A 19,564-nucleotide genomic window follows, 5' to 3' on the forward strand; every position below is an offset into this window, starting at 1 on the left:
TACCTGGCCAAATTGAAGGTTATTGGTAACTTGGATCCCTATACGATGAGTGCAGATGGTTTCAGTGCCGATCCTACTTATCTTCCATCGGTAAACTACGCCAACATCTACGCGTATCTCGTGAACACCCCGAGTCCTCACACAAAAGACGAGTTGGAGTGCTACAAAGGGCTCGACGCTTATAATCAGTTTGTCAGTGGATGGGTCCGAGACGTCAAAGCAACGGTCGTGGAGAATTCTCATCTCGTCATTGGGAGGTTAAATATATACAGATCTGGTCCGATATTTAGCAATATTCAATGTTTACTCAGCGCAAACAGACACGTGTGTTTGTTTACATTGTACGTGCATGTCATTGTGTGCGTGTGTGTAGGAATTCACTTTCAACTAACTCCTAACTTCATCCCCCCCCACACATATATATATATATACATATATATATACATATATATATATATGATCCGACGTTAAACTCATATCAAGCAATGCTGAGGCTGCATCTCTGTGTTTCGCCTGTTGTACACGCTCGACACGTCTCTGGTACCGACTGCTGTCACGGGCCGATGAAGCTTCGGTAACCTTCTCGTGTCCAAGTTTAATTTATATTTCCTTTATTAAATACTGTTCACAAACGAATTAGTAAATAAAATCACTGACCACTTATAAAGTGATCCGCACACACTCTAGTGTACGCCAAATTCCATTCCTTTATATCTCGAGAGATGCGTGACAGCCATTTCTCGCGACGTCGCTTGGATAGCTCCTTCGTGTCATTTCCTTGATGTGTAATGACCGCTGGCAAACGAAAGAATGATTTATTGTCTCTAACAGCTCTGCTGCCACAACCAAAGACAGCACAAAAGTTCACCACCGATAGGTTATGCGACTCAGCCGTGCATGCCAGTGGCTTTGTGTGTACTCCAACATGGCCGACAGCTAAACTGTGACGTCACACGAGACCACTCCATACAACCAGAGGAGTCGCCCCCTGCTGGACACTAGAGAGAATGTAAGTTTAAGTTTACTTTTCCGAACTGGAGGCTGCCGGCTGGTCTTGGAACTGTTTTTCAGCACCAAGGACAAAGGACATAATGTACCGAGCAGCACCCTTTGGGTCATTTTGTGTGATTTAGAATATATATAAATAATGAAATGCAAAACACAACATATGGCAACAAAGTGTATGATTAACACAAAGAAGAATCCACATTTACCTTGAACGTGGACAAGCCATAGAGTCTTGTGGTGTGCACTGTTTCGGGGGAGACGTTGGTGATGTTCGTGATGAACTCCTCCAGATACTTGCATGCCTGCTCCAGGTGGGTGGTGTTGATGATGATCTGCACCAGCTACAGGAAGAAGATGGAGACGTCAGACTAAATTACTTACTTCTTGGTGTGGATGATGATTAGTAACGGCAGTGTTGCTCCTACCTCAGTCAGTCCTATGTGAGGTTTCTTGATGAGGTTTTGCAGACAGCTGCTGAGCGTTCTTGTCAGCAGCAGGTTGGTTGACTTTCGCAACATGTCGTCAATCTCTGTAGAACTGGGTACACAAACAAACTTTACAACTAGCAAGTCCAGATATACTCGAGCTGCACAACACAAAGGCAAACAGTCAGGAGGAACTGTAGAGGTGTTCTAGTGTCCACCTCAACATACTGAAAGTGAAAAAATGGGAATAGTTTCATGAGACCAACCTCCGGTGTAGCGACTCGGAGAACTTGAGGCTGGCATAAATTAACTCTTTGACCTGTGTGTAGATCTGAGGGACAGACTGGGACATTGGCAGCTTCTTTGGAAAGTCCTGCTGCTTACACACACACACACACACACACACACACAAAACAGAAAACAACCATATTAAATGACTCCTTGTCTAATATAAGGACCCAGATTAAAGATGTCAAGTCTCAGTGCTTTGCTTCCCTGGTCATGTAAACATAAATGATAAATGTTGTGGAAGGTAAGGGAGGGTAAGAAAGTGTGGTTGAAGGGTGATTTTGTGAATTATTATTGGGATCTTGTATGTCATATGGGAAAAATGTATTCGGCGGCGACGCTCAATATCCATAGAGCGTGTGCTTTGATCTTTAACGTCGGATGGCTGTGTGTCTGTCCTATTCCATCGAGCCATCGCTGTGGGGCCCATTTTGGCAGTGCGGAGCAGAGAGACGCTTCTGGACGCTTGTAGAGACGCTTGTGAAACACTTGTGAAATGAGCTTCGGTGCATCAGGTAGAATCACAACCCTCGCTCAGAGAATCCAGCGCAGCGCTTGGAGGTGTTGCTTCCAGAGGCTGCCAACTTCCTCCGGTAAAGTGTACAGATTGCCTCATTAACGTTATCAGTAGCTTTAGGTTTAAATCATAAATATGGTCAAACAGGTGCTTGTGTTTTTCGCTTTGACATCAAATCCTTCGTCTGTCACTTGTCCTTCCTCTCGTCATGCGATTGGTTAAATCTGACTCTGGCTACTTTGTGCTGCTGTACGGAGCAGCCATTTTCTTTTTATAACTGTAGCGTCTGACGACCGATTACAATTAGTATTTTAAAAATGAAATTTGTAATTATTATAATAACAAACGTGGGCGCTGATCTGCGAAAATGAACAGAATGTTATATTTCTATATGGGGCGCTGGGGGAGTCATATGATCCGTGTTTGGTGTAGAACACCAGTACCACCGACCACCACAGGAAACCGAGTGTCTCTATGAGTGCGCTATCAAGAAATTCACATTTGAAGTATTGCCGTGGATGTATAGGTTTGTGAGTGTATGGGCGTGGAGCTCGTTACCTTCTCTATCTCAGCATCGTGGAAGGGGAAGCGGCTGACTACCAGGATGTACTCCTCCTCCGTCTCCACTGGGATGGGACTGTAGTTGTCCAACTCGAAGATCTCCCTGTGGAAAATAACACAATTTAGTGTTTAAGAATCTCTCTCTTTGTTTCACTGTTGGGTACTCTGAGTACTACTGTACTCAGAGTACAGTTGGTGCTATCATATGTCATCCAAAGATGTCAGTATAATGTAGTTGTATTTGTACAAAATATCAAATGGTCACAATCGTCATGAAGACTTGTGCACCTGTTTAAGACAACAATCAAAGACCTGAGAACAAAGTAATACTACTTGGTACGGGGTTATTTTGGTCGATACCTTGAAGGTATTAAGTACTAATACACAGCCCTAATATTTATTGACTTATTTTATGTTGAAGAACAAAATGTTACAATCTCAAAAGTTTATTTCAGGGATCTCACTGAAAACCCATCGACTTGAAGACGAGGGAACCAGCAAGAATCCTGACTCCTTTCTGGGGTTCAGGAGTCATTGCTGCAGCACCCGATAAGTCCCCTCACCTGGACCAATAGGTACACAGCAGCTGGAACAACACATTCTAATGTATTTCAAAGCTGAATCAGAGATGGAGAGCTCTCGTAGTGATGACGATATCTAGCTTATGAATGAAAGTAGACTGTGGCTCAGTGGTAGAGCAGCCTGTGATTGAAGTAGTCCTTCAATCACAGGATCGGCAGTTCAATCCCCAGCTCCGCTGGTCCATATCCATGTGTCCCTGGGAAAGACACTTTAGGGACACTTAACCCCAAGCTGCTCCCGTAGCTGTGCCTACGGTGTGTGCATGTTAGTTAGTCCTGATGGGCAGGTGGCACCTTGCATGGTAGTCCTGTCATCAGGGTGTGAATGGGTGAATGATGACATGTAGTGTTCAAGCGCTTTGAGTGGTCTGAAGACTAGAAAAGCTCTGTACAGTCCATTTACCATTTATATACTTTCAGTCAACTTTATCTGACAGCTTTATGATTATAAGAGTGACCTCAACCTGTAGTGATGACTGAGATCAGTTATTAAATCTTGTAATAGAAACAGATTTCATTGGCCAACGCTAATCTATCTAAAGGGTAAAAGCTCCAGCAACACTCCAGATACACAGATGTCTTTGCTGAGCAGCAATCACATTAACACCAGGATTTACCCACCTGCTTGTTAAGAAATGTAATAATAGACAAACGGTCACATACGCCGGCGCAGCCCACCTGAAAACCAGCGCCCACTTCTTCAGGAGAGTTTCATTGTACTGGTCTCTGACCTCAAACAGCAGGTCAAACAGCCGGTTGACTGGGAAACCATAACCCTTTGTACACAAACAGACATCACACACACAGAGGATACAGTGTTAATGTCAGGGGCTCTGCACCCTTCAGAGTCAACATGTTCAGATCAAGTGCAGCTTTGAATCCACCTGTAGTGTGTCAGCGAAGATGACTATGAGGTTCTTCAGCTCCAGGACCAGGTCTGGGTCATCACAGTATGACTGGGAAAGAGAAAAGGAACATCATAATCAGCAAACATCGCTCCACAGTTGCATGTGGGGGAATAAATTTGAAAACAATGAGAAAGTAATCATTTATGAAGAAATGTTAAAGATATTTGTAAAGCACTGTGTTGTTTAGCTACAGTGACTTTAATAGAAACAACTTTTTGTCATATTTGCTCCAATTGTCACTATAAAGTGACAGACATGAGACAACCAGTCAGAGCCGAGGAGTCTCTCACGCAGCTGTCAATCACTGTTGCTGTCAAACTAGGCAGGTGTTAGATCCTGGGGTACTTCTGGCCCGATACGGGGCTACTTACTGACTCAGCTCTCTATTAAAAGATTGTCGAGCTGGTGTTCTTGCGAGGGAACTCGCCTGGCTCTTCTAACTGCCGTTACTCCCGACGTCTACCCTGCTTCCTCCGGTCTGAGTGCACTCGGTCGAGGGGCCACCCTGACCCCGGGCGCTCCTACCAGCTGATCTAATATGGATCACGACTGTTATTCCTCGCCTCGAATGTTTTTAGAAGCCTATGTTCGTGCATTGCTGAGCTGTGAAATGTTTGTGACCCAGCCGCCATGTTGGAAAAAAAAAAAACAGGCACCGCCCACCTGCCAGAGCAAACCTCTTTCATTTTAAAAATAGTTGTCATCTGATGAATGAATACGGCTGTGGAATCCTACACCTGTGAGTGGAAGTATACAAGTGCACTGTTTAAAAACACTCATTTAATCTGCATTATTATGGAAGGAAAGTGAATCAGTGAACAAAGTTGGGATTTCAGACACAGCTTGACAGGCGTAGCAAGAGTAATGGAGGGGGAGGGGCTTAGCTAAGGGTCAATCCACACCAACAGAGTCTCTCCATTTTTCTGGAGTGCCGAGTGATTTAGTGGAGTCCCTTAACGCCAACACAAGGATCCTGACAAACACAGCAGTGTGTGAATCAACTGAGCAAATGAACACAGCCTGAGATTTGACGTAACGCGGCGGCAGCGGCCTCTTTGTTTACTCAGGCACACACGTACACACACCAACAACCAGCTGGAGACTTTGCTACCAGCAGCAAATCACAGCACTGGCAGGAATGTAGTCAGTTCTATTGGCCTGTATGTGCATATTCTGATCCGTGCTGTGTGTACATATGACGTGAACTTTGTCATTCTTTTAACTTAGCTATATCAATGGATTGGTAACAGTTGTGTTATGAGGGATTTGTTGATTGAAATATGTGAGCACCATCAACATGAAGATCTTTTATTTTTAGCCACAGAATTGTGGACCTTTTTACAATAACTTAGAAGTGGTCTGGCTCACAGACGGACTTTCTCCCTGTGGGCTGGCCATGCAGCGGCTGGAAGGACAGGACCCCTGGCAGTGTGGAGCTGCCTGTGCCACGGCCCAGCAGAGGGGCTGCAGGCCGGGGGGGGGGACCAGGGGCCTTTGTTAGTCGTCTCCCCCCACGCTGGGCGGCCCATTCTCCGGCCTGTTAGCATAATCCTCTGGGTCATTTACAAGTGACTAGAGCCCAGTGGTCAGGAATATGCCTTCTTAATCTGCTGTTATTGTTGCAATCTGTCTCTCATTAAGGCCCAATGACCTCCTCTTTGGCAGCATGCGTATGTGTGTTTTGACCTTTTCTCTTGAGAGTGACATCATTAGGGTGTTTGTGGGTGCACTGACCTCCACAGTATTGTGTGTGTGTGTGTGTATCAGCCAGTGAAAGAAAAGAAGGTTCTTCCAGGGTAAATAGAACCACAGCAGGCTCTATTATCTCTAAACAGCCTCCTTCTCATCCACAGTCCACTCCCTGCTGCTTGTGTGTGTGTGTGTGTGTGTGTGTTCATGCATGTGCGTGTGGGCATGCGTGAGGGCCTACAGAGTGTGTGCGGAGCACAGCGATGATCTTGGAGAGGGCCATGTTCCACAGTTCATCAGTGAAAGCTCTGGTCACCAGACCCCGCGTGGCATGGAGGATATGGTCTTCCACAACAAAGAACCTAACACAGAAAAAACACATTATTTATGTTCACATTGAAACCAACAGGACTGATTAGGGTTGTACAATACCAGGAATATTCAAAGTGGAAACATTCCATGAGAATTAACTGGAATAAAATGGAAATATATGGGTTATTTCCATTAATTTGTCAAATACATACAATGTGAAATGTGCCATGTGGTGAGTTAGTTTGCTAGCAAGGTAACTCATGAATAAAGGTGCTTTTAGAATTCGAGTCCACAATGTAAAAACTTAAGAGTATTAAAGAAACAACTGACTCATACATATTTTACAACAATGAATGAATGGAAATAGATAAATTAAAACTCTTCAATTAGCTCCATCAAGCTACGTCCCACATGGTAACAGCTAGCGAGCAAAAACTAGCAGAAAATGGAAAGAAGTTATAAACTGTGTACTTTGTTTTAGACTGCTACCTACCATTGAACTCAACATAATAAACATCGAAATAAATAGTCTATACAAATATCAAAGTGAACATAAAACTCAAAGTAATTCATAAATAAAGCTGGAACTGAACATCAAACTAACCATAACATCTGGATGAGCCTCTTTATAGAGAAGTGAAAGGTTTCTCACCACATCTCCTGGAGTTCATCACACTACTTTTGCATACGCCGTTTTTAATTCACCAGTCACTCTGAATTTAATCATGAGTAAGAGAACCTCCTGAAATATGATTTGATGGATTACATAGTTGGAATATACTCTTTCTATCTACAATGTGATGTTTTTTAGTTTCATGCGGGATTTAACAGTTGTTTCGATTATTATCGAGAGTTAATGAAATGCACACAGATATTTTGTTTCTGGAGCCTCTGGGTGATGTCGACCCCGTGTGACTGGTGGCAGCTGACGGACAGTGCAGTAGTGTGGGCTGCTCATTAAAGATACAATAGTGATAATAGGAGGAACATCTTACCCTACTATCTGATTGAAGTATCTTCTGTAGCCTTCCACTGTCTCATGCTGGACAAACACACAGAAAGCAATGTTTGCACACAGTGCAGGAATGCATAAAATATCATAGTATATGTGTGTATATATTAGTGCTGGGCAAGTTAACGCATTCATCAATTAACGCCGACAATTATTTTATCGCACGTTAACGCAATACATAACAACAAGAGGATGACAAGAACAGTGGGATAAAAGCCAGCAAACATCCTGTAGTCAGACTGTCTCATGTTTATGGTTTTGTATTAGAGATATGATGTCCGTTCAGGGTTGCGTAGAGAAAAGGCGACTTCCTCTGCTCTCCCTGGAGACGACTGGACATCGCTGCGGTCAACTCAGCAGACACTTACATGTTAGTGCACCTATATGCTGACATTCACAGTAAACACATTCAAACGGCACAGATCGGGAGCGAGCGAAGGACTTTGAAAGTTAACGGAAAGATTAACGTCAGACAACATCCGGTTTCTTCAGATGAACATCCGGTTTTCAGAATAAGATGCCAACAAAGTATGAATTATATTCACATTAAGTATGAAACATGCTACCTGCATCTGGTGAACCAAATGTTATTGCCCTTTAGTTCATACAGCAGTACTTTAAAATAAAAGTGCGCAATACACTACTTTATAATTCATTATTGAACTTTGCCATAACAATGCGATTAATCGTGATTAATCGCAAAAAATCCATGCGATTAATCGTGATTAAATATTTGAATCGTTGCCCAGCACACACACACACACACACACACACCCACACCCAAAACTTGGCAGCTGGTTGCCAAACAGAACAGCAATGAATTAACTTTTAACAATGCCTATACATATATATACTTCTTTAGCCGACTCTCTCACTCTTAACATTAAAAACTTGACTATATTTCCTGTTGACGCCTTTACCTTTGATTACCTTTCAACTTATTTTGATAGCATAGCAAGCAGAGTTCCCGCCAGTGTATTGTAAGCCTAAACATCAGGGATTCTTTAAAAAAAATGTAATTTGTAAATGTTTTTAAACTAAAATGCTGCAAACTCCTTGAAGGGATAACGAGCGTGCGGTCCAAAGGGGCAGAGAGTGCGTGTGTGAAGGTAGCAGTCAGGTCTTAGCTGTAAACACTGCAGTGCAGCGTGTGTACAGTTCAGGCTGCGACGACTTTGAGCCCACTCCACTTTTCTGGTAGAAAACCTGGAGCGTCAGCGTCGGCTAACCTGGTAGAAGTCAATGAGGTGCACAGGGGTAAAAGCATGGTGCTGTTCGCCATGGTGTCTTCTCCGCACTACCACTAGGGGGCAACAAAGACATAACTTCTCTAATTCTACTAGTCGTGGCTTTAAGTCAAATTGGAATGCAGCTCTTTAACAGTGTATTTCTCTTTTAGTGAATCGTAAACATTAGCCAAGCAAATAACTGGAAGGGTCTGTCTGTTGCAGCTTCATTGGTTTATTTACTTCACTGGCTATCAACTTGGCTTAACTTGGGTCAAAGCTGCTTGATTTTGCCTCACACAATGAGAGATGTGGATTCCTGCTGTGAACTACCAACTGAATGCATTACATGTGTGTTGTATGATCGGAGCCGTTGGTTGTGATGCCTGCTGAGGCTGCTCGTGTGTTGCTCACCATGTTAGCCTGTGGCTGCAGCACTAGACGGGCCTGTTTCTTCCTCTGTTTCCTGTAGTAGTTCTCAAATGTTTCTCGGTCACCCTGCAGACACAGAGAAATACAACGGGCTTCAATAATCACAATCACAAAAAGAAAACAATTAGTTTTGCTGTACACCAGATGGCCTTTATATTCATAATACAAATAATGATAACAATATATTCCAAAGACTGTTGCAGTGGCATAGAATTTAGGGAACTCAGGATCTTTCAGCAAGCCGGGTACATTTGAAAATTGTAGGCGAGAAAGTGAAAGCGAGACACTCCCCTAACCCATTAATCTTATTGTCAATGTGATTACAAATCTGAATAACGTGTAGAGTAGCATATCTAATATTCTGTGAGCTACGGCAGTACTGTAAAGCAGGGATGAAGGCAGCGCCACTGAACAGAGGAATGTAGTGTTCAGTGTGAAGGCCTTGGATCAGTATGATGATGCTGTTCTGCTGGGATGGACTTGAACCCGTTTCTGCTCGAGTCCTCTAACACCACAGTAAACCTTTCAGTATCTGTGGTGAAGTCCCATTATAAAGCAGAGGTCCTACAGCAACGCTCAGTGAGGAGGTAATTTCTTCCTTAAGTGGAGAGCAGCGCCGTCCTTCAATCAGAGGATCGGTAGTTCGATCCCCGGCTCCGCTAGTCGCATGTTGATGCGTCGTTGAGCAAGACACTTAACCCCAAAATGTCTCCTGTAGCTGAGCCTACGGTGTATGATGTGATAGAATCTGAATTGTAAGTCGCTTTGGATAGAAGCATCTGTTAAATGACTGTAATGTAAAGTAAAGTAATGTGTATTAGTGTGTGTGTGTGTGCGCGCGCGCGCGAGTATGAGTGAGAGAGATAAAGAGAGAGACAGAGAGGAACACCTACCAGCACAGTGTAAATGTGTAAACACCTGTAGACAGGTGAGAAGTCCACCAGGTCCTGAGCTGTAAGAACCTGTCAAACACAGAGGACGAGACATACATTTCTTTACCATTTTCTTTATACTCATTCTGACGACAGCAACCAATGAAAACAAGTAGCAAGCTGGTAACTACGAAAAATGAATTACCTACGTCATGAAGAATAAATGCACTGCTTTCACAGTCATCTCACAGAGCTACTTTATGCTTCAAATTTTGATTATGCAACATGAAAAAAAAAATCTTTTAAGGGGACTGTAAAACCCATACTAATACTACTAACCCACACAATACTAAGAAAGCAATGACATTTATACACCCAAAAAACCTCCACCATTTACATTTAGCAGCCATCACATAAGAGAGCTAAATACAACCCAGTTTAGGAAAAGACGAATACCGTTTTTTCTGCATGATCACATTCCGTCACACCCGACCACAAAACATTTCCTTACCTCTTCATCAGCTTCCTCCTCGTCTCCCGTTCCGTCGTCCATCATCAGGCCGTTGTGAGTGCGTGTTCGTCCGTTGAGGGAGTACACAGGCTTGGTGTAGTGGCCCATACTGGCCTGCTTGGCTACTGCAATGTTAAAGGCCCGGTGCTGCTGTGCCTGGAGAAAGAAAGAAAAAAAGAAAGAAAGAAAGAAAGAAAGAAAGAAACACACACACACACACACACACACACACACACACACACACACACACACACACACACACACACACACACACACACACACACACACACACACACACACACACACACACACACACACACACACACACACACACACACACACACACGATCTAATGCATACATTTTCATATCTATAGTGGGAATTGTTTGAAAACACAAACTCTCATACCTGTCTCATGGCGGTCTCTCCGACCTTGTCAGAGTGTTTTCTGATGCTCTCCAGAAAGTCCTTGAGGTCTGACATGGAGATCTCCTTGATCTCCTCTCTCAGTCTGGGCAGGTTTTCAGCCATGATCTGACAGAACCTGTACTGACTTACCCTGCAGGAGACACAGCAGAACAGCCCAGTTGTGTCCACGTTAAAGAGTTCAATCTAACCCAATCAGCATTGTCTCATTTTATATGAATACAACAGCTGGCAAACCAACCACATCCAATACAGAGAACATCGACCAATCAGTGTCATGCTACTAATACTGAGGCAACATCAGTGTTGGTAATACTTCCAGCATCACTTGAGATTGATCTCAGGCTCTCGTTCACATTACAAGCAAATGTGACCAAAATGGGTTCTCTTTGCTCACATGTGACACAGATCAGGAGTACAGTGGACGCATGAATCAGATATATCTTCACTTCTATATGTGGTCCTCAATCTGATATCCAAACAACGGTCATATCGGTGTATTTTCTCATGTCCCACTTCACTGCACAGGTGCAGATCGCCCACCATTACCTCTCCATTGTTGTAGAAACTACAGAAGAGGAAGAAGATCCTCTCATTCCACAGAACTGTATGGGAGTTAGGGGTGGGAATCACCAGAGGTCCCGCGATATGATATTATCACGATACTGCGATAGTATTGCGATAACATAGGCCTATATTGCGATTTATTACTTTTTTCAACTTCAAATGATGTCCCGAAAGGAAAACTGTCAACATGTTTTATCTAATAAGATAAAGTTTTCAGTCTGTTCATCTCACTTCAATCATTTTTATTGCAGCAGAATATGATTGTCAAGCAGACAGACTGACCAACAATGTCATGAATGTTGCATGAACCTGAGAAACTGAACAGTTTGTATTACTACATAGTCCAACTTAACTAAATGCAAACGTGTGGACTCAGCATATGAACTGTAACTTATATAAGTAGGATATTAGAGTTATATAACTCAGTGTAACTTGTGATGCGTGGACGTCGAGGCAGAGAGACAGTTATGCGCTGCACTCTCCCCATGAGCCGGCTACTGTTGGCAGATTTAACCCCGTTGTGAGGTCAGATGTCTCTTTGTTTTGACCAACTTCCTACCAATCACACTGACCCGGGACCTTTGCTGACCTCACCAGAAAATAACTCAGCACCATCTAGTGGACTGAAAAAGTAATTGATTTGATTAAAAAAAGAAAAAAAAATCCCCCACCTCTAATGAGAGTGTGTCATTGGTTCAGACACTAATAATTATTCTTACCGGACATAAGAGGCCTTTCCTATATTACTGAGTTATTCTGCTAACTTTACCATCATATTTAACTTAGTAAATATGAGTAAATATAACTGCATTGAACAAATCAACAACTGGATGTAACAGAATTTTCTTCAATGAAACAAAGATAAAACAGAAGTAATTGTTTTCGGTACCAAGGACGAACAATTGAAAATCACCGCTCAGCTTCAGTCACTGATGTTAAAACCTACAAACCAAGCCAGAAATCTAGGTGTAGTTATGGATTCAGACCTCAACCTGAACAGCCATATCAAGACAATTACAAAATCAGCCTACTGTCACCTGAAGAACATATCAAGGATTAGAGGACTTATGTCTCAACAGGATTTGGAAAAACTTGTCCACGCATTTATCTTCAGCAGACTGGACTACTGTAACGGTGTGTTTACAGGTCTCTGTAAAAAGTCCGTCAGAAAGCTGCAGCTGATTCAGAACGCTGCAGCTCGAGTCCTCACTAAGACCAGGAGGGTGGACCACATCACTCCAGTTCTGAGGTCTTTGCACTGGCTTCCTGTCCAACAAAGAATTGACTTTAAAATCCTGCTGTTGGTTTACAAAGCACTGAATGGTTTAGGGCCAAAATACATCTCTGATCTGCTGCTACCTTATGAACCATCCCGACCCCTCAGGTCGTCTGGGACCGGTCTACTTTCTGTTCCCAGAGTCAGAACTAAACATGGAGAAGCAGCGTTCAGTTTTTCTGCTCCACATATCTGGAACAAAGTCCCAGAAAGCTGCAGGTCTGCTGAGACCCTCAGCTCATTTAAATCAAGATTGAAGACCTTTCTGTTTGCTGCTGCCTTTAATTGAACCACATTCAATTAATATATTAATCAATTTCCTGCATTTCTGCATTTTACTACTGAATTTTATTTCTTGCACTGTTTTTTAATGTTTTAATGAATGTTCTTAATTGTTTTTGAAATCTCCTTTTCTTTTGCCTTATGTTTTGATGCTTTTAATGGTTTTATGTGAAGCACTTTGAATTACCTTGTTGTTGAAATGTGCTGTACAAATAAACTTGCCTTGCCTTGCAGAACTTTGATTTAACAAATCAGTAGTTCTAAAAATGTGTAAACTGCAAGAGGGATGTAAAGTCCCGGTTATACCTCCAAATGGATGCATGCACAGACGTGTAGTCGTTCTATCTTAGCAGGAGCTACTTTCCAAGTCCGCGGCTATGCAAGTGTCCGCATGACGTACATCCTGTCATCAGAGGGTGTATGCTTTCACTCCGTACAGATGTCTGCGTATGGCGGACCTCAGTGGCAAAAGTACAACTTTGTCTAGAAAAGCTGTCTGGAACAAAAGTCATACACTTTCAGCGCCATCTTTGGAACCCACAGAGGGCAAGAAACATCTGTACTTTAGGATTTGTGTTCCATCATGAACCTTAACGGTATAATCCTACCTGGGAATGAAGACCTTCTCCAGCTGCTCCATGGTTTTCAATGCAGCATAGTATCTGCAGAGACAAACGGTGTGGCTTCAGTTACAGCTCTGCTTCTTCAATCAAAACGATTAAAGGACAGCTTACATGTTTCATCCTTTCAAGTCTATCATGAGACAATAATCAGGTTGAGTTTGTAATTGATAGGGGACTAAATCTACAGTTCTAGTTCAGTGCAATAATATTGTACAAAGTTTCTCTGAGGCTACTTTGAGTCTGCTCCTCTGGGAACCACACAAAGCTAATGTCATACTAAAGCCTGTCACTTTGGAAGATGCCCTCTTGACTGCCGATATACATTTTACACACGGAAATAGGACAATGCGAGTTCAGTCATTTAGCTACTACTAGCATACCAAACTGATGTCAGATGCATTGTGGTTAATGTAGGCATGGATCTCTGGTTCTGCTGCTTTGAATTTTCTTTGTCTTTTTTAATGTCCACCATGCGCCCAACACTGTTTGGTGAACTTTTGGCACGACTATCGCAATGTGGCTAATCTTGCAGTGGCAAATATCCAAGAACATGACAATGTTCTGAGAATAACTGAAGGTAATTAAATGTATAAAAATTGTGACCCGCGTATTCAAATATGGTGGAATAGAGCTTTGTCCTTTAGATCCCCTACTGCTCACATTTTAAGGCCTGACAAGGCAATCACAGAGCTACATGCAAGTCTAATACATTGCATGCAGGAGAGTGTGGCTACCTGTGTTACACAGATATTGTGCTCTTTCATAGTGTGCACACGTCACAGGGGTTCAGCTTTAGGTCAGTGTGCTGAGCTCCCATCATGAGGCTGATAGGCAGGCTGTGAAGGGATCTAATTGGTCAGTCAGCTGTTGTATCCACATGAACAGAAGACCGCCTCATAAGCTGTATGGTGAAAAGGTCTGTCACAGTGCACAGCACCAGGAAGGACGACACAAAGAGCGCAAGTGGCAGCACACGGAGCAGAATGTGACCTGCGCACTGGCACATACAGCACAGACAATAATCTGCATTTGTGGCATTCAAACCCATTCCAAGTGATTGTAAGTGTATAGGCTACGTCACTAGTGCTTTAAGTACACTCCACACACAGGAATCCCACTAGGTGGCCGGCAATGGTCTAACTGCCTGGGATTGTCTGTGGGCCGTGACAGAGCTGCAGTGAGGGCCTGGTTGTGAACAAGGGCACACTGAGGGTCACTTGTCCTGCCAGTGAATGGCCTCTTCCTTTTGGTACACAGTGATGAACAAGAAAGGGTCATTATTATCCTGTCCAGAGTGAACTCCCCACCCCTCTTTATACGGATAGGCATGTCAATACCACCAGACATGAAGTTCAATCAAACCCACAGAGCAGCGGATGCCTGATTTTGCAGATTTGTTTGGTAGAATGTTAAGATTACAGAGCTTGCTCTGTTTAGCAAAAAGCAACAGAAACATGTATAAACTGTCCATTTATGTGTAAACACTTCCATTTACCAAGAAGTAACATATGAACAGGTTGCAAAGCAGTCTTTAACTGCCTTCTGTGCTTCAAAGCTGGGCCTCTGAGCACAGCCTCACTGACGACTGAGGATAGGGCTTCAATCAACCTTCTGATCAGACTTTCTTTGCATTTTCTGAATGTATTTCTAAAGCATGAAAAAGAAGACCGGTGAAATCCTCTATATTGACGATTAGCCACTTACTCATGAACTGAAACAGATAAACGCCACTGAAAGCAGAGTCGAGAGGAGGAGAGCCGAGATGGAAGCTAAGCTAACCCAGCTAGGATCTAAAGCTACTCCACCACCCAGTCCGCTCCTGGCTAATGTCCAATTGGAGGAAAATTAATTCTAACTGAGCAACGGGAGGTCAGTGACTCCACAGAGACCTGGCTCCATCGTAGTCCTGATCCAGCTGCACTTGACGGGCGGACAGCAGGACAGAGAGCAGGACTCCGGTGGGACGAGGAGGCGGACTCGGTGTTTACACTGATGCTTGGTGCTCAAACAGTCAAATGTGACCGACAGTGTTTCCATGATGTTGAGATTTTAATGTGAAGATGTCGGCCATGTTGCCCAGAGAATTGTTCTGTTGCAACAGTTTGCCTTCCTCCTGATGCAACTTTAAAAGAACGCAGGAATACACTTTTTGTGTTTGTCGTGTTGTTCTTGTGTTGCAAAAGGACTGCAACTACATGTCACTATACAACCCTTTTATGAGTTGCATAATGACAATACGTTGTCCGTAAGTCCTTGAATCCTTGAGGCATGTAGGCTAGTCATACTTATGAGGGTTAACATTTACATATTGGAATAACCCGTTTGTTGTTGATTAATGCGTCTGTATGATTCCGTGAGGGACGGCTGATGGAAATGGCTGGACACAATAATAAAATGTTCATTTATTCATTGATTTATTTATAAATGTGATGTGTATGGTTGGGTGTGATATAGAGACGTCAACAAATATACATTTGAATAAACTATATTCGAATTGTAAATAACATTAAATAATAATAATATTCGACACAAGGTCATTGACATAATTCACAAAAATAGACATCAGAATAGTTTGATGTGTTTTTGAGGACGAAATACTGAAACATCCTTTTTGGCCAATTTTGCCAGGCCTAGATCAGACACGAGCTCTGTTGCACCTGTTATGGCCAATAGTGACGTCACAGAACACCGACACGCCCTGGAGTACACTTCTACATCACTGATGCAAGGGGACACATTAAACAACTGGAAGTCAGCAAAAACAAGATTTTCAGTTGGTGTTCAGCAAAGAATAAGTCCAACATAGCTGCACTAGCCTCTGTGGGTTGAACCTCTGGCCGCACCCCCTGCCAACTAGTGGTGACAAAAGCCTTTTCCAAACCTGTGCAGCAGCAATGCACCATTGGCCTATAGCACCACGTGACGTCACTGGTCTATGTTCTGATGGACTTACAACCACAGCCAGCTGGCACGCAGCATGCTACTCTAGTGCTACGGTACACCACAGCTGCACAGGGTGGGGGAAGGATGCGGTCACCACTAGTTGGTGAGGCAAGTCTGATTATTTGACTGGTAAAGTTATCATGTTCTACATCAGTCACACAGAGATGCTTTGTGAGATTGGTACCTTTTGGACTCGAGCTGCTCCTTTAGTTTGCTGTACATTTCTAGCACTGCAAAGGAAAGAGAAGACAGGAAACAGGACCAGTAAGTTTGCTGGTTTAAGCATTTTGCTTATTTTTGCTCCAAATGTACTGTGCATTAAAATATACTATTAAAAGATGTGTGTAAAAAGTTCTACCAAAATGACTATTTCAGGTCACCAGTGGATTGGAGTTGCAGACCTCCAAGTCTGTGCCCCAGTGCTTGTTGCATGAAGCCTGCAGCATATGGCTCCTTAAGTGCTCAACTCTAATAAAGAAACACCCTCATACTCCGCTTTAAAGGTTATTTGAACTCATCTTCAATTGTCTTCGTAATAAGTGCCGTCTACGAGTACCGGTACTTCTATTACTTCTGCATTCATGATATATATATATATTGTATACGCTACGGGATGTAAGAAATGAAGAACTAAAACAACTTAAAATGTTTATAAAATGGCCACCAGCTAGAAACTAGTGGGTCTATTCACCACGTGAGGCAGAGTTCTCACTCTAGACACCCGAGATTGAAAGAAGGTGTTGAACTGGTAACATTCTAGTGTGCACAAGCACACGTGTGGCCTCCGGTGGCACCCTGAGGTGGCACCCTGAGGTAACGCCTCGCCAAGCACAAGAAGTAAAGCGACCATCATGTTGCTACACAAGCAGCAGTGCTACCTGGTATACAGAGATGGAGCTTCTCCACAGTGGTGGCCATGTTCCTCTGCTGGATCCGACAGCGGATCACCTCCTCTGTCTGAACCGTCACCTGAGGGCAGGAACACACAATGGAGAGGAAACAATGAGAAAGAGGCCACCACTGTTGACTCCTGGGTTAAAGAACGGTCTCCGCAGTGAAGAAGCAGGCGTACGTCCTGACAGCACAGTGTAAAGCAGCCCTTTCTGTCCCCTGCACACTCATGCACACATGCGATGCGTGGACTTACCTCCCTCCCAGCCTCTTGTAGTCTTCGATTAGTGTCCGTCACTTGACCCTTTCAAAGCAAACACAGACATCAGTTTAAACTGTACAGCCTGAGAACTCTCGCTGTGTTCTTCCTCCAGCCATGGTTACTGCACATCTCTTACTGTCAACAAATACCACGCCTGTTATTCCTGCACTCCATTGTTGGCCAAAAAACACAAAAAAAAACTCGGACATGGTCCTTCATCTACGAACATACACACTGAAGTAGATTTGTGCCTCGATACCACTGGAGCACCAAATTTTGATTAATCCACCACTGAAAGTAGTCCCCAACCCCTGTTTGAGTAACCTGTGTTAAAACGACAGTTACCAGCAGTTTTACTGAGCAATATATTACGTATAGAATATGTTGTGACCTGATGTTTCAGATGTCTTCAGGAGGCATCGATGGGCTTGGGGCTGAGAGCCACAGACAGAGACGGGTTTGTTGACAGAAGGGCGAACATGAAATAAAACCAGCCTTAGCTTAGCTGTTCTGGGAACTGTTGCATGTTGAAAACATAAACACACAAGTTTAGATTTTGAGAACATTAATTGAGATATCTTGCAAGTTTACATCTATAAATGAAAGGTCTTCCTCTTAGTGTGACGAAGGTGGAGTCGGTAAAGGTCTGTGTGACTGAGCATCACTTCTGTTTGAGACGGGTTCACGAATATAAAACTGGTCTTTAAGATTTATTCTTAACCTTTCTCCCTCTAACTTAATGCATAATATGTTTGAATGTAGGGGATGTATTATCTTACATTGTGATGATGAATATGGCATAATGTTTATAGATGACGTATACGTTTGATATTTGGAGGTCTGGCTTCTGTATTACTGTTTCTCATGTACTTTTTATCAGACTTTATCAGAGCCATGACCCAATTGACCAGTCGGCTTTTTGATGACAATCCTTTCAACAGCGAAGCTTCCAACCGAGGGGAGACCGACTACACAATCACTGCTTCCGTTTTTGATTCTGTATTTGGCTACGGTGCAGCTCCACGGGGAAAGCATAAGAAACATCTCTAGAAACCTCACCACGGCTGTGATTTATTGCAACATAATGCTGCACTGGGCAGTTACCAGGGAGTGGAACCTATGACCTTTCCATTGTGGGACAGTGTTCTTTCTCTCATTTATTGCTGAAAACGTTAGAATTCTCATCCATTGAATTTGGATAAGAGGTGAAAAGTCTGTAAGAACTTACAGCAGAACCTGTCGTGCTTGATTCATGTCACGATGGAGATTCTTATCTTCTACAGTTCTGAATTAATTCACAACTTCTGAAAAAAGATTTTGAACCTATTGCTAGATGTTGCTACCGATCCCACTCCTAACTGATTCAAGCATCATTGTGTGATTTGTTTTACGTTGTTATTTTGTGTGTAATGTATTTGACAAATTGGCAAGTTTCTGAGAAATGTTATATTTTTGTGTGTAGCTTGAATTTGTTATTCTTGAAGTCACTGAGAATTAAGAAATACTGAAAACATTTGTGCAAGTTTAGCATGACTAAATGCCTTTCAGTGTTTACATTACTGAGTCTTTCATCATCTTCACTCGGCTTTCATTTCCCTTCAGGTCTCATCCTGAAATACCGCTACACCTTGTTTCTGTAACGTTCAAATGTATTTCATAGAAGGGCGTATGTGGAAGCACGTTTATTCTCTGGTCTTTCACCGCGGTGTGGAATGGGGCATCGAGACTCGTGGAATTTCACTGCCATTGCAATCGACCGCTACATTTGTGGTATCGTTATATTCCTTGTTCCAGCTCATTATGTGAATAATGCAATCATGTATCACAACATGAATCACCATCTCAATGTGTCTGAAACATGATTTTGTTGAAGGTAATAAACTGAATGTTTTGGGGGTCCTATAGTGATGTAATGGAATATTTCAGAATAAGTTCTAGTCTCTCTAACCCTC

At 42.9% G+C, this 19,564-nt stretch overlaps 1 protein-coding gene across 7 annotated transcripts in view; it reads right to left on the reverse strand.

Annotated features, from left to right (window-relative positions):
* The window catches only part of exoc6 (exocyst complex component 6), a 72,799-nt gene that overhangs the window by 42,104 nt on the left and 11,131 nt on the right, over positions 1–19,564 (reverse strand). For 3 of the 7 annotated variants that reach the window (XM_079293475.1, XM_079293472.1, XM_079293470.1), the window contains exons 3-18: positions 17,607–17,654; positions 17,338–17,428; positions 16,644–16,689; positions 13,502–13,555; positions 10,751–10,901; positions 10,343–10,498; positions 9,853–9,921; positions 8,942–9,025; positions 7,285–7,331; positions 6,219–6,339; positions 4,265–4,336; positions 4,059–4,156; positions 2,797–2,902; positions 1,700–1,812; positions 1,434–1,545; positions 1,215–1,349 (exon numbers count right to left, since the gene is read on the reverse strand). In XM_079293475.1, the coding sequence (XP_079149601.1) occupies positions 1,215–1,349; positions 1,434–1,545; positions 1,700–1,812; positions 2,797–2,902; positions 4,059–4,156; positions 4,265–4,336; positions 6,219–6,339; positions 7,285–7,331; positions 8,942–9,025; positions 9,853–9,921; positions 10,343–10,498; positions 10,751–10,901; positions 13,502–13,555; positions 16,644–16,689; positions 17,338–17,428; positions 17,607–17,654 (1,503 nt within the window). The remainder of the gene's footprint in view (positions 1–1,214; positions 1,350–1,433; positions 1,546–1,699; positions 1,813–2,796; positions 2,903–4,058; positions 4,157–4,264; positions 4,337–6,218; positions 6,340–7,284; positions 7,332–8,941; positions 9,026–9,852; positions 9,922–10,342; positions 10,499–10,750; positions 10,902–13,501; positions 13,556–16,643; positions 16,690–17,337; positions 17,429–17,606; positions 17,655–19,564) is intronic. The other 4 variants (XM_079293476.1, XM_079293473.1, XM_079293474.1 and 1 more) reach the window with 2 other exon arrangements.

Source organism: Melanostigma gelatinosum (genome assembly GCF_949748355.1).
Source record: "Melanostigma gelatinosum genome assembly, chromosome: 21".
NCBI lineage: Eukaryota > Metazoa > Chordata > Actinopteri > Perciformes > Zoarcidae > Melanostigma > Melanostigma gelatinosum.